Source organism: Pleurodeles waltl, chromosome 4_1 (genome assembly GCF_031143425.1).
Source record: "Pleurodeles waltl isolate 20211129_DDA chromosome 4_1, aPleWal1.hap1.20221129, whole genome shotgun sequence".
NCBI lineage: Eukaryota > Metazoa > Chordata > Amphibia > Caudata > Salamandridae > Pleurodeles > Pleurodeles waltl.
The window spans coordinates 710710826-710726120 of record NC_090442.1 but is presented as its reverse complement, the minus strand read 5'-3'; the positions used below and the strand labels follow the sequence as shown (position 1 = coordinate 710726120).

General features: G+C 47.3%; 1 protein-coding gene across 1 annotated transcript in view; it reads right to left on the bottom strand.

Moving 5' to 3' along the window:
- GDI2 (GDP dissociation inhibitor 2) overlaps positions 1 to 15295 on the bottom strand; it is a 148100-nt gene that overhangs the window by 52440 nt on the left and 80365 nt on the right. The window contains exons 4-5 of the mRNA XM_069229292.1: positions 2866 to 3000; positions 1495 to 1693 (exon numbers count right to left, since the gene is read on the bottom strand). Of these exons, the coding sequence (XP_069085393.1) occupies positions 1495 to 1693; positions 2866 to 3000 (334 nt within the window). The remainder of the gene's footprint in view (positions 1 to 1494; positions 1694 to 2865; positions 3001 to 15295) is intronic.

Genomic DNA, 15295 nt, shown 5'->3' with positions numbered 1-15295 from the left:
CATACATGTCACAACAATGCACTTTGCAAAGGAAATTTTCCTCACAGTTACTTCTAGAAACACATTTTGCAATTCTGTATTAAGGGTATTGTGCAGAAAATGGGCTTCCTTCAATATGTGAAGCAAGGATGGTTTCACAATGGCTGTGCCTTGGAACTGGCATCTGCAGGGCACTATGTAGAGGACAGATGCCGCTGGTAAATACAGCAGTCTTTGCCCTGCCAGAGGTAATGCAAAGCAGAAGTAAAAAGACATGTTTTCCTCTGAAAAAGTCCTAAACAGTACCACTGTTCAAAGTTATTCCAGATCCTTAAAAGGTCTAAGGCAGTTGTAAGGACAGTGAAACAGGGTAATCTGTTTGTACTTCTCTGGCTCTGTGCTTTGGAACCAATCAAAGAGCAGATGGTGAAGTGAAACTGGCAACTATGGAAAAGTCTTGCTGCTGGTTGCCATTTTTCAAGCACTTATCCCTCTCCAGGCAGTGATCCTGATAAACCGGTCTATTCAGGTCAGGTGAACCAGTGGTGCTGATCTGTTTAGTGATCAGCCAGTTGGTACTGGATTTCTTCTCGAGTCTATACAGCTGTGCCTTTGCATATCCCTTTGTCCACATAACGAACTGTTGGTAGAACAGGCAGCTTCATTGAACTGGTAAATACTGTTGCCACAGATTACAGAAATTACACCAATATAGGGCGTTAAAGGTTTTGGCCAAATACTGCTCAACCACACCTAATTCCGAAACAGCGGGCTAGTGACTTACTATGGTCCTCTGTATGCCTCTGCCAGATGCAAGAAAGCAAGGAGAAATGATTGAATAGGACGCTGGTAACATGAAATAAGCTTAAGTACTTTTGGTATGCATTTTGTCGTCTAGTACCATGGGAAGTGCTGAAATTATTCGTAGGAAATACTTGACTCGGCAGTAAGCTGCTGAGAAATGAGACATTAGCATGGGGTCCATTCAAATCTATACAGACGTTAGGGGCAGTAATTGTTTCGCAGTATACATATATAATGGGTGTTTGTCAGCTTCACACCATTTTAAGCAATTCAAGTTTCCATTCAGGCATTAGGGGGTGCAAAGTACTCAAGTCATAGAAAGGAGGTAAAATTGTACTAAATATTCAGCAGAATAGACTAGACGATTGATGCATGTTGCCACCCACACCGTCACTGTGATTTCAAGACACTGCTCATCACTTTCAACATAAGCACTGAGAGATTCAACATAAGCAGAGATAGTTTTCAATATGTAACAAAAATTGTCAGCAGGTTTGTCAGTGTAGCATCCAACTAAAGCCTCTGCCAGAAATATCCTACAACTGTAATGGCAACAAACATCAAATCCTTTAGCATAAAAAACCTTCACTGGAACTACATGGTGTGAGGCTTTTAGTTCCTCGATGACATTAAGCCTTCTTTGTGCTTATTCACAGTAGTAGCTCACTTGCACCTCTTAAAGTATATTCAGATTTATTGCTATTAACTCACTCATCAGTCCTGTAGAGAGCCAGAGCATGCCCTGTGAAATCAATCACATCCTGTCCCAAGTCAAACTTCTTGTACACATCTCTCATGGTTGAAGTCTTTGGATCAACACCTTCCAGTGTTTTTGAGTCATTCTCATCAAAGCCAGAAACGTAGCATAAGAATTTTCTAAATCGTCTTTTTTCAAACAGACCCATTAAACCTAAAAAGAAAATAAATTATGCATGTGAAAATCATTAAATACGATATTTATAGTACCGGTCTTCAAGTAACTTCTGTCATTTCTGTTCTTGAAAAAGTAAACACAACAAAAACAAACAAGCCAAAAGGGTATTTTCAGACCATGAACAAGCTATTAAAAAATAACACATAAAGGCAAAATATGCCTCTCGGATCCAAACCAACCTATAGTTGTAATGCCAGAATTCTATAGAATGAATGAGAAAGTCCTTTGAGGTGCAAGGCACAGTCTAGGGCCACCTGGATGGATGTGGCGTCCTTCCATCGGCGCCTCTACACAAATGGCAGGTGGATGGCAGTTCAATTTAGTTTTGTAAGGATTTCATCAATGTGTAATTTATTTTCCTTTTCCTAACAGGGGCTTTGAAGGATAAGTGAGTAAATGTTACAGAAGTATTTGATGTATAAATTACTCAACTGATGCACCAGTTAATGGTTTAAATGATGAGGAAATTGGCTATATTCGTGGCTTCAGATCACAATACTCGATAGTGTATAGATTTAAGTTACACGCCGTAAGCTAAGCAGGACAGGAGGGCTTCTGTCCCATTTTGATTTGAGAGCATTTCTCCCACATTGCTCAAGCAAATCATTCACCGAAATGTGTTGGAAAGGAGTAGGGAACACCTGAATTCAATGTGCATATTAACTGCATTGTCACACCAAAACATTGTTATTAATGCCCAATAAAGAAGGTCCGCAATCGTGTTGGTTTAAATTTACAAGCCCAATGCATGAGGTTTCAAGGGACTAATTCAGTTAAGAGATTTTACAATGCTTACTCATGTCTCTTGGTGTGATCAGAAGCCTTATGTTATTCTCAGATTTATCAAGGCTGAACTGCATTGGCAAGAAACACAGGAAAAACCAAAAGGTCAAGGTGAGATCAACTGGGATTTCTCCTTATGTTTCTTGCTCCAGCGTTTTGGTCTGTGTCTTTCTACCTCTCTGGATCTCACTGCCGCTCTGAATCTGCTGCCCATGAGCCCCTAGCCACATCTTAAGTGTGTAAATCCTCATTCCAGTGTCTGTGTCAATCAATCTCGCCGGGTAGAACATGAAATAATATAGGTTTAACAGGCAAAATTTCTAGAATCTTAGAATATAAAAGCAAGAAAGAAAACAGCTGCTTACTAGAAGCAAGAGCTTCGGCCTCGGTGGAAGGAACCTTGTAGATCTTTCCTCCCTTGTAGACAAAACTTCCCTCAATCACTTTAAAGTCCAGGTAACGAGTGACTTGGGTAAATAGCAGCATCTTGACCAGCTGACCTGAAATCAACATTTCAAAGGAATTAAAAAAATAAATAAAAAAAAAAGGAAATTCAAAATTATAATTATAACACTTGTGCATTGCTATTCCTCTGTTTTACTAACAGCTTATTCAAATAATGTAGCCATCATTCTCTTTTAAATTGCCGATGATAAAGATCACATTCCCTGGCAACAGCCAAAAGCAGCAGCTATATAATCTGTCATTTGCAGCATTTAACAAAATGCTGCTTTTTGTAAGGTCACCCCTAAGTTTTTTCACTGATGCTGCTAGTTCCTGAACTCAGAGTGCACTGAAGCCTGCTGCAACCCATGGGGAACCCTCGGTGTCCCAATTCCCTGGGAACCTAGGTACCATATACTATGGACTTACATTGGGGCACCACTATGACTATTGTGAGGTGTACAAAGTCAGGAACAACCACATTTAGAGGGCAAGAGCACAGTCACTGGGGTCCTAGCTAGTTGGATCCCAGTGAACACAGTCAAAAGCACACTGATCGCAGGCAAAAAGTGGGGGTAACCAGGACAAAAAGAGGGCACTTTCCTACACTCAGTGCCAGTGCCCTGACCCTAAAAGTGTATGTTGAATTGGCTATAACCAACAAGAAATGGTTAACTTACCTGTAAGTTTCTAGCAAATGGTAACTGGGTGCCAACGGCATGTAGGTTAAAGGACTAACCCAGGTCTTGCAGCTCTGATTGTGCCACCATGGAGATCCCCCAAGTAAAGCAATTTCCCAAGTGCACCACTGCAGATTAGTAGAGCAGTCATGCAGCGCTAGCCCAACGGTCACTGAAAGCAATGGCAAAGCCAGCTCTTTTCCCAGACGTGTGTAAATCACCACTCTGGCACACCAACCGAGCCCTAAAGGCTGGGTGCAACATATAGCACAGGCAGGATATGTACTTTAAATGCCCTGACAATTAAAAAAACAAAAAAAAACAACACAAAATATCAATTTTACTGTGGAAAGACTTGGTCACCCAATTAGCGAGTACAGGGTTGTAGGAAGTTGGCTCTGTATGTGCTATTTCAAAGTAAGGAATAGCATGCACAGAGTCCAAGGGTTCCCCTTAGAGGTAAAATAGTGGTAAAAAGAGATAATACTAATGCTCTATTTTGTGGTAGTGTGGTCGAGCAGTAGGCTTATCCAAGGAGTAGTGTTAAGCATTTGTTGTACATACACATAGACAATAAATGAGGTACACACACTCAAGAGACAAATCCAGCGAATAGGTTTTGTTATAGAAAAATATCTTTTCTTAGTTTATTTTAAGAACCACAGGTTCAAATTTAACATGTAATATCTTGTTTGAAAGGTATTGCAGGTAAGTACATTAGGAACTTTGAATCATTTCAATTGCATGTATACTTTTCAAGTTATTCACAAATAGCTACTTTAAAAGTGGACACAGTGCAATTTTCACAGTTCCTGGGGGAGGTAAGTTTTTGTTAGTTTTACCAGGTAAGTAAGACACTTACAGGGTTCAGTTCTTGGTCCAAGGTAGCCCACCGTTGGGGGTTCAGAGCAACCCCAAAGTCACCACAACAGCAGCTCAGGGCCGGTCAGGTGCAGAGTTCAAAGTGGTGCCCAAAACGCATAGGCTAGAATGGAGAGAAGGGGGGTGCCCCGGTTCCGGTCTGCTTGCAGGTAAGTACCCGCGTCTTCGGAGGGCAGACCAGGGGGGTTTTGTAGGGCACCGGGGGGGACACAAGCCCACACAGAAATTTCACCCTCAGCAGCGCGGGGGCGGCCGGGTGCAGTGTAGAAACAAGCGTCGGGTTCGCAATGTTAGTCTATGAGAGATCAACGGATCTCTTCAGCGCTGCAGGCAGGCAAGGGGGGGCTTCCTCGGGGAAACCTCCACTTGGGCAAGGGAGAGGGACTCCTGGGGGTCACTTCTCCAGTGAAAGTCCGGTCCTTCAGGTCCTGGGGGCTGCGGGTGCAGGGTCTTTTCCAGGCGTCGGGACTTAGGTTTCAGAGAGTCGCGGTCAGGGGAAGCCTCGGGATTCCCTCTGCAGGCGGCGCTGTGGGGGCTCAGGGGGGACAGGTTTTGGTACTCACAGTCGGAGAGTAGTCCGGGGGTCCTCCCTGAGGTGTTGGTTCTCCACCAGCCGAGTCGGGGTCGCCGGGTGCAGTGTTGCAAGTCTCACGCTTCTTGCGGGGAGATTGCAGGGTCTTTAAAGCTGCTCCTTGAAACAAAGTTGCAGTCTTTTTGGAGCAGGTCCGCTGTCCTCGGGAGTTTCTTGTCTTTTTCGAAGCAGGGCAGTCCTCAGAGGATTCAGAGGTCGCTGGTCCCTTGGAAGGCGTCGCTGGAGCAGAGTTCTTTGGAAGGCAGGAGACAGGCCGGTGAGTTTCTGGAGCCAAGGCAGTTGTCGTCTTCTGGTCTTCCTCTGCAGGGGGTTTCAGCTAGGCAGTCCTTCTTCTTGTAGTTTGCAGGAATCTAATTTTCTAGGGTTCAGGGTAGCCCTTAAATACTAAATTTAAGGGCGTGTTTAGGTCTGGGGGGTTAGTAGCCAATGGCTACTAGCCCTGAGGGTGGGTACACCCTCTTTGTGCCTCCTCCCAAGGGGAGGGGGTCACAATCCTAACCCTATTGGGGGAATCCTCCATCTGCAAGATGGAGGATTTCTACAAGTTAGAGTCACCTCAGCTCAGGACACCTTAGGGGCTGTCCTGACTGGCCAGTGACTCCTCCTTGTTGCTTTCTTTGTTCCCTCCAGCCTTGCCGCCAAAAGTGGGGGCCGTGGCCGGAGGGGGCGGGCAACTCCACTAAGCTGGAGTGCCCTGCTGGGCTGTGACAAAGGGGTGAGCCTTTGAGGCTCACCGCCAGGTGTTACAGGTCCTGCCTGGGGGAGGTGTTAGCATCTCCACCCAGTGCAGGCTTTGTTACTGGCCTCAGAGTGACAAAGGCACTCTCCCCATGGGGCCAGCAACATGTCTCTAGTGTGGCAGGCTGCTGGAACTAGTCAGCCTACACAGACAGTCGGTTAAGTTTCAGGGGGCACCTCTAAGGTGCCCTCTGGGGTGTATTTTGCAATAAAATGTACACTGGCATCAGTGTGCATTTATTGTGCTGAGAAGTTTGATACCAAACTTCCCAGTTTTCAGTGTAGCCATTATGGTGCTGTGGAGTTCGTGTTTGACAGACTCCCAGACCATATACTCTTATGGCTACCCTGCACTTACAATGTCTAAGGTTTTGTTTAGACACTGTAGGGGTACCATGCTCATGCACTGGTACCCTCACCTATGGTATAGTGCACCCTGCCTTAGGGCTGTAAGGCCTGCTAGAGGGGTGTCTTACCTATACTGCATAGGCAGTGAGAGGCTGGCATGGCACCCTGAGGGGAGTGCCATGTCGACTTACTCGTTTTGTCCTCACTAGCACACACAAGCTGGCAAGCAGTGTGTCTGTGCTGAGTGAGAGGTCTCCAGGGTGGCATAAGACATGCTGCAGCCCTTAGAGACCTTCCTTGGCATCAGGGCCCTTGGTACTAGGAGTACCAGTTACAAGGGACTTATCTGGATGCCAGGGTCTGCCAATTGTGGATACAAAAGTACAGGTTAGGGAAAGAACACTGGTGCTGGGGCCTGGTTAGCAGGCCTCAGCACACTTTCAATTGTAAACATAGCATCAGCAAAGGCAAAAAGTCAGGGGGCAACCATGCCAAGGAGGCATTTCCTTACACAACCCCCCCCCAAACGAAAGAGGATGAGACTAACCTTTCCCAAGAGAGTCTTCATTTTCTAAGTGGAAGAACCTGGAAAGGCCATCTGCATTGGCATGGGCAGTCCCAGGTCTGTGTTCCACTATAAAGTCCATTCCCTGTAGGGAGATGGACCACCTCAACAGTTTAGGATTTTCACCTTTCATTTGCATCAGCCATTTGAGAGGTCTGTGGTCAGTTTGAACTAGGAAGTGAGTCCCAAAGAGGTATGGTCTCAGCTTCTTCAGGGACCAAACCACAGCAAAGGCCTCCCTCTCAATGGCACTCCAACGCTGCTCCCTGGGGAGTAACCTCCTGCTAATGAAAGCAACAGGCTGGTCAAGACCATCATCATTTGTTTGGGACAAAACTGCCCCTATCCCATGTTCAGAGGCATCTGTCTGCACAATGAACTGCTTAGAATAATCTGGAGCTTTTAGAACTGGTGCTGAGCACATTGCTTGTTTCAGGGTGTCAAAGGCCTGTTGGCATTCCACAGTCCAGTTCACTTTCTTGGGCATTTTCATGGAGGTGAGTTCAGTGAGGGCTGTCACAATGGATCCATATCCCTTCACAAACCTCCTGTAATACCCAGTCAAGCCAAGGAATGCCCTGACTTGAGTCTGGGTTTTTGGAGCTACCCAGTCCAGAATAGTCTGGATCTTGGGTTGGAGTGGCTGAACTTGGCCTCCACCTACAAGGTGGCCCAAGTAAACCACAGTTCCCTGCCCTATCTGGCATTTGGATGCCTTGATAGAGAGGCCTGCAGATTGCAGGGCCTTCAAAACCTTCTTCAGGTGGACCAGGTGATCCTGCCAGGTGGAGCTAAAGACAGCAATATCATCAAGATAAGCTGTGCTAAAGGACTCCAAGCCAGCAAGGACTTGATTCACCAACCTTTGGAAGGTGGCAGGGGCATTCTTTAAACCAAAGGGCATAACAGTAAACTGATAATGCCCATCAGGTGTGGAGAATGCTGTTTTCTCTTTTGCTCCAGGTGCCATTTTTATTTGCCAGTACCCTGCTGTAAAGTCAAAGGTACTTAAGAATTTGGCAGCACCTAATTTATCTATGAGCTCATCAGCTCTAGGAATTGGATGAGCATCTGTCTTGGTGACAGAATTGAGCCCTCTGTAATCCACACAAAACCTCATCTCTTTCTTTCCATCTTAGGTGTGAGGTTTGGGGACTAAGACCACTGGGCTAGCCCAGGGGCTGTCAGAGCGCTCAATTACTCCCAATTCCAGCCTCTTGTGGACTTCCACCTTAATGCTTTCTTTAACATGGTCAGACTGTCTAAAAATTTTGTTTTTGACAGGCATGCTGTCTCCTGTGTCCACATCATGGGTACACAGGTGTGTCTGACCAGGGGTTAAGGAGAAGAGTTCAGGAAACTGTTGTAGGACTCTCCTACAATCAGCTTGCTGTTGGCCAGAGAGGGTGTCTGAGTAGATCACTCCATCTACTGAGCCATCTTTTGGGTCTGATGACAGAAGATCAGGGAGAGGTTCACTCTCTGCCTCCTGATCCTCATCTGTTACCATCAACAGATTCACATCAGCCCTGTCATGGAAGAGCTTAAGGCGGTTCACATGGATCACCCTCTTGGGGCTCCTGCTTGTGCCCAGGTCCACCAGGTAGGTGACCTGACTCTTCCTTTCTAGCACTGGGTAAGGGCCACTCCATTTGTCCTGGAGTGCCCTGGGAGCCACAGGCTCCAGAACCCAGACTTTCTGCCCTGGTTGGAACTCAACCAGTGCAGCCTTTTGGTCATACCAAAACTTCTGGAGCTGTTGGCTGGCCTCAAGGTTTTTGGTTGCCTTTTCCATGTACTCTGCCATTCTAGAGCGAAGGCCAAGTACATAGTCCACTATGTCTTGTTTAGGCTCATGAAGAGGTCTCTCCCAGCCTTCTTTAACAAGAGCAAGTGGTCCCCTTACAGGGTGGCCAAACAGAAGTTCAAAGGGTGAGAATCCTACTCCCTTCTGTGGCACCTCTCTGTAAGCAAAAAGCAGACATGGCAAGAGGGCATCCCATCTCCTTTTGAGTTTTTCTGGGAGCCCCATGATCATGCCTTTTAATGTCTTGTTGAATCTCTCAACTAAGCCATTAGTCTGTGGATGGTATGGTGTAGTGAATTTGTAAGTCACTCCACACTCATTCCACATGTGTTTTAGGTATGCTGACATGAAGTTGGTACCTCTGTCAGACACCACCTCCTTAGGGAAACCCACTCTGGTAAAGATACCAATGAGGGCCTTGGCTACTGCAGGGGCAGTAGTCGACCTAAGGGGAATAGCTTCAGGATACCTAGTAGCATGATCCACTACTACTAGGATGTACATATTTCCTGAGGCTGTGGGAGGTTCCAGTGGACCAACTATGTCCACACCCACTCTTTCAAAGGGGACCCCCACCACTGGAAGTGGAATGAGGGGGGCCTTTGGGTGCCCACCTGTCTTACCACTGGATTGACAGGTGGGGCAGGAGAGGCAAAACTCCTTAACCTTCTGGGACATACTGGGCCAGTAGAAGTGGTTGACTAACCTCTCCCACGTCTTGGTTTGTCCCAAATGCCCAGCAAGGGGAATATCATGGGCTAAGGTCAGAATAAACTCTCTGAACGACTGAGGCACTACCACTCTCCTAGTGGCACCAGGTTTGGGGTCTCTGGCCTCAGTGTACAGGAGTCCATCTTCCCAATAGACCCTGTGTGTTCCATTTTTCTTGCCCTTGGACTCTTCAGCAGCTTGCTGCCTAAGGCCTTCAAGAGAGGGACATGTTTCTTGTCCCTTACACAGCTCCTCCCTTGAGGGTCCCCCTGGGCCTAAGAGCTCAACCTGATAAGGTTCAAGCTCCAAAGGCTCAGTTCCCTCAGAGGGCAGAACTTCTTCCTGAGAAGAGAGGTTCCCTTTTTCTGACTGTGTTGCAGTTGGTTTCACAACTGACTTTCCTTTTCTCTTGGTAGGCTGGGCCATTTTTCCAGACTCCAGCTCTACTTTTTCACCCTGTGCCTTGCATTGTGCTCTTGTTTTTACACACACCAGTTCAGGGATACCCAGCATGGCTGCATGGGTTTTTAGTTCTACCTCAGCCCATGCTGAGGACTCCAGGTCATTTCCAAGCAGACAGTCTACTGGGATGTTTGAGGAGACCACCACCTGTTTCAGGCCATTGACCCCTCCCCATTCTAAAGTTACCATTGCCATGGGATGTGCTTTAGTTTGATTGTCAGCATTGGTGACTGTATAAGTTTTTCCAGTCAGGTATTGGCCAGGGGAAACCAGTTTCTCTGTCACCATGGTGACACTGGCACCTGTATCCCTCAGGCCCTCTACACTTGTCCCATTAATAAAGAGCTGCTGCCTGTATTTTTGCATGTTAGGAGGCCAGGCAGCTAGGGTGGCTAAATCCACCCCACCCTCAGAGACTAGAGTAGCTTCAGTGTGGACCCTGATTTGCTCTGGGCACACTGTTGATCCCACTTGGAGACTATCCATTCCAGTGTTACCTGGATTGGAGTTTGGAGTGGAACTTTTCTTGGGACAGGCCTTGTCTCCAGTTTGGTGTCCAGACTGACTACAGTTTCGACACCAGGCCTTTTTGGGATCAAAGTTTTTACCCTTGTACCCAGGATTGTTTTGTGAAGAGGCTCTGGGCCCACCCTCCTGTGCAGGTTTTTGGGGGCCTTTAGAAGACTCTTGACTATTTTTATTTTTGGTTGTCTCACCACCTTTCCCCTGGGGAGGTTTTGTGACCCCTTTCTTTTGGTCACCCCCTGTGGAAGTTTTGGACACCCTTGTCTTGACCCAATGGTCCGCCTTCTTTCCCAATTCTTGGGGAGAAATTGGTCCTAGGTCTACCAGATGCTGATGCAGTTTATCATGGAAACAATTACTTAACAGGTGTTCTTTCACAAATAAATTGTACAGCCCATCATAATTACTTACACCACTGCCTTGAATCCAACCATCTAGTGTTTTTACTGAGTAGTCTACAAAGTCAACCCAGGTCTGGCTCGAGGATTTTTGAGCCCCCCTGAATCTAATCCTATACTCCTCAGTGGAGAATCCAAAGCCCTCAATCAGGGTACCCTTCATGAGGTCATAAGATTCTGCATCTTGTCCAGAGAGTGTGAGGAGTCTATCCCTACACTTTCCTGTGAACATTTCCCAAAGGAGAGCACCCCAGTGAGATCTGTTCACTTTTCTGGTTACACAAGCCCTCTCAAAAGCTGTGAACCATTTGGTGATGTCATCACCATCTTCATATTTAGTTACAATCCCTTTAGGGATTTTCAACATGTCAGGAGAATCTCTGACCCTATTTATGTTGCTGCCACCATTGATGGGTCCTAGGCCCATCTCTTGTCTTTCCCTCTCTATGGCTAGGATCTGTCTTTCCAAAGCCAATCTTTTGGCCATCCTGGCTAACTGGATGTCCTCTTCACTGGAGTTATCCTCAGTGATTTCAGAGGTGTTGGTCTCTCCTGTGAGGGAACCAGCATCTCTGACTATTATTTTTGGAGTCAGGGTTTGAGAGACCCTGTTCTCCCTAGATAGGACTGGTAGGGGGGAATTTTCCTCCAAGTCACTATCCTCTTCCTCTGAGTTGCCACCCTCAGAGGGGTTGGCCTTTTCAAACTCTGCCAAAAGCTCCTGGAGCTGTATTTTGGTAGGTTTGGGGCCCATTGTTATTTTCTTTATTTTACAGAGTGACCTTAGCTCCCTCATCTTAAGATGGAGGTAAGGTGTGGTGTCGAGTTCCACCACAGTCACATCTGTGCTAGACATTTTGCTTCTAAAAGTTGGAATACTTTAAGAATCTACAACTGGTTCTAGGATCTAATTCAAACTTGTACAAACTTTTAAACTCTAAAAGAAATGCTAAACAGGATCTAACAAGGCCCTAGCAGGTCTTTTAAGAATTTAGAAAACTTTTCAAATTGCAAAAATCAATTTCTAATGACAATTTTGGAATTTGTCGTGTGATCAGGTATTGGCTGAGTAGTCCAGCAAATGCAAAGTCTTGTACCCCACCGCTAATCCACCAATGTAGGAAGTTGGCTCTGTATGTGCTATTTCAAAGTAAGGAATAGCATGCACAGAGTCCAAGGGTTCCCCTTAGAGGTAAAATAGTGGTAAAAAGAGATAATACTAATGCTCTATTTTGTGGTAGTGTGGTCGAGCAGTAGGCTTATCCAAGGAGTAGTGTTAAGCATTTGTTGTACATACACATAGACAATAAATGAGGTACACACACTCAGAGACAAATCCAGCCAATAGGTTTTGTTATAGAAAAATATCTTTTCTTAGTTTATTTTAAGAACCACAGGTTCAAATTTAACATGTAATATCTTGTTTGAAAGGTATTGCAGGTAAGTACATTAGGAACTTTGAATCATTTCAATTGCATGTATACTTTTCAAGTTATTCACAAATAGCTACTTTAAAAGTGGACACAGTGCAATTTTCACAGTTCCTGGGGGAGGTAAGTTTTTGTTAGTTTTACCAGGTAAGTAAGACACTTACAGGGTTCAGTTCTTGGTCCAAGGTAGCCCACCGTTGGGGGTTCAGAGCAACCCCAAAGTCACCACACCAGCAGCTCAGGGCCGGTCAGGTGCAGAGTTCAAAGTGGTGCCCAAAACGCATAGGCTAGAATGGAGAGAAGGGGGGTGCCCCGGTTCCGGTCTGCTTGCAGGTAAGTACCCGCGTCTTCGGAGGGCAGACCAGGGGGGTTTTGTAGGGCACCGGGGGGGGGGACACAAGCCCACACAGAAATTTCACCCTCAGCAGCGCGGGGGCGGCCGGGTGCAGTGTAGAAACAAGCGTCGGGTTCGCAATGTTAGTCTATGAGAGATCAACGGATCTCTTCAGCGCTGCAGGCAGGCAAGGGGGGGCTTCCTCGGGGAAACCTCCACTTGGGCAAGGGAGAGGGACTCCTGGGGGTCACTTCTCCAGTGAAAGTCCGGTCCTTCAGGTCCTGGGGGCTTCGGGTGCAGGGTCTTTTCCAGGCGTCGGGACTTAGGTTTCAGAGAGTCGCGGTCAGGGGAAGCCTCGGGATTCCCTCTGCAGGCGGCGCTGTGGGGGCTCAGGGGGGACAGGTTTTGGTACTCACAGTCGGAGAGTAGTCCGGGGGTCCTCCCTGAGGTGTTGGTTCTCCACCAGCCGAGTCGGGGTCGCCGGGTGCAGTGTTGCAAGTCTCACGCTTCTTGCGGGGAGATTGCAGGGTCTTTAAAGCTGCTCCTTGAAACAAAGTTGCAGTCTTTTTGGAGCAGGTCCGCTGTCCTCGGGAGTTTCTTGTCTTTTTCGAAGCAGGGCAGTCCTCAGAGGATTCAGAGGTCGCTGGTCCCTTGGAAGGCGTCGCTGGAGCAGAGTTCTTTGGAAGGCAGGAGACAGGCCGGTGAGTTTCTGGAGCCAAGGCAGTTGTCGTCTTCTGGTCTTCCTCTGCAGGGGGTTTCAGCTAGGCAGTCCTTCTTCTTGTAGTTTGCAGGAATCTAATTTTCTAGGGTTCAGGGTAGCCCTTAAATACTAAATTTAAGGGCGTGTTTAGGTCTGGGGGGTTAGTAGCCAATGGCTACTAGCCCTGAGGGTGGGTACACCCTCTTTGTGCCTCCTCCCAAGGGGAGGGGGTCACAATCCTAACCCTATTGGGGGAATCCTCCATCTGCAAGATGGAGGATTTCTACAAGTTAGAGTCACCTCAGCTCAGGACACCTTAGGGGCTGTCCTGACTGGCCAGTGACTCCTCCTTGTTGCTTTCTTTGTTCCCTCCAGCCTTGCCGCCAAAAGTGGGGGCCGTGGCCGGAGGGGGCGGGCAACTCCACTAAGCTGGAGTGCCCTGCTGGGCTGTGACAAAGGGGTGAGCCTTTGAGGCTCACCGCCAGGTGTTACAGCTCCTGCCTGGGGGAGGTGTTAGCATCTCCACCCAGTGCAGGCTTTGTTACTGGCCTCAGAGTGACAAAGGCACTCTCCCCATGGGGCCAGCAACATGTCTCTAGTGTGGCAGGCTGCTGGAACTAGTCAGCCTACACAGACAGTCGGTTAAGTTTCAGGGGGCACCTCTAAGGTGCCCTCTGGGGTGTATTTTGCAATAAAATGTACACTGGCATCAGTGTGCATTTATTGTGCTGAGAAGTTTGATACCAAACTTCCCAGTTTTCAGTGTAGCCATTATGGTGCTGTGGAGTTCGTGTTTGACAGACTCCCAGACCATATACTCTTATGGCTACCCTGCACTTACAATGTCTAAGGTTTTGTTTAGACACTGTAGGGGTACCATGCTCATGCACTGGTACCCTCACCTATGGTATAGTGCACCCTGCCTTAGGGCTGTAAGGCCTGCTAGAGGGGTGTCTTACCTATACTGCATAGGCAGTGAGAGGCTGGCATGGCACCGAGGGGAGTGCCATGTCGACTTACTCGTTTTGTCCTCACTAGCACACACAAGCTGGCAAGCAGTGTGTCTGTGCTGAGTGAGAGGTCTCTAGGGTGGCATAAGACATGCTGCAGCCCTTAGAGACCTTCCTTGGCATCAGGGCCCTTGGTACTAGGAGTACCAGTTACAAGGGACTTATCTGGATGCCAGGGTCTGCCAATTGTGGATACAAAAGTACAGGTTAGGGAAAGAACACTGGTGCTGGGGCCTGGTTAGCAGGCCTCAGCACACTTTCAATTGTAAACATAGCATCAGCAAAGGCAAAAAGTTAGGGGGCAACCATGCCAAGGAGGCATTTCCTTACAAGGGTTACATGCTGAACCCCTCAGCTGTGCTAACTCCGGAATGGTAAGACCAAAGGTGGACACTCCATGGTATCAAACAACTTGTTACATTAAGCCAGACTTGTATCTCAAGTCAAAATTAACATAACTTGTTGTAGTGTGCAGCTTTATCGTACTGCCACTTTGTTACCTTTAAATCTCTTGCCTTCTGGGGCACACATGGAGATTGATGCACAAGTCAGATTTCTGCAGAAACATGCCAAGGACAAAGATGGCTACCTCTGAAATTTCGAGTCCACCTCAGAGCAGCCCACCTTAAGGGTGGTACTAGCCTGGAGGTGGAATGCCAACCTGACTAGCTAATTTTCACGTCTGTCCAGGTACCAGGTGGGCTCCGGACAGGTGGGGTGGCTTCATCTCCAGAGAGGGAAGCCAGATTCACATTTCAAAGGCGGCAGTCCTTTGAGGCTTGCCGCATTAGGAAGGCTAATCACCAGGTCTTCCTGTAAGAGGTGTTACACCATCTCCCAAACAGGCTTTTGTCTTGAGCCTCCTGAAAGCAGAAAGCTCTCACCTTAGGGGGCCAGAACCGTGTCTCGGGTGGCAGGCTGGCAGAAACCAGTCAGCAAGCACACTGGAGGCAGGTAGGGTTTCAGAGGCACCTCTAAGGTGTCCTCTAGGTACATGTATTAGTAAATGCCATTAGTGTTGGTTCACCAATTCGAGATGTTTATATAAAACATCTCTATCTTCAGTGAAGCCGTCATGTAGCTGGGGAACTCGTATTGACCAGTGTCCAGCACATGCATTTAAAATGACTTCCCTGGCCTATACCTGAGAATTGATAAAGAGATAGCAG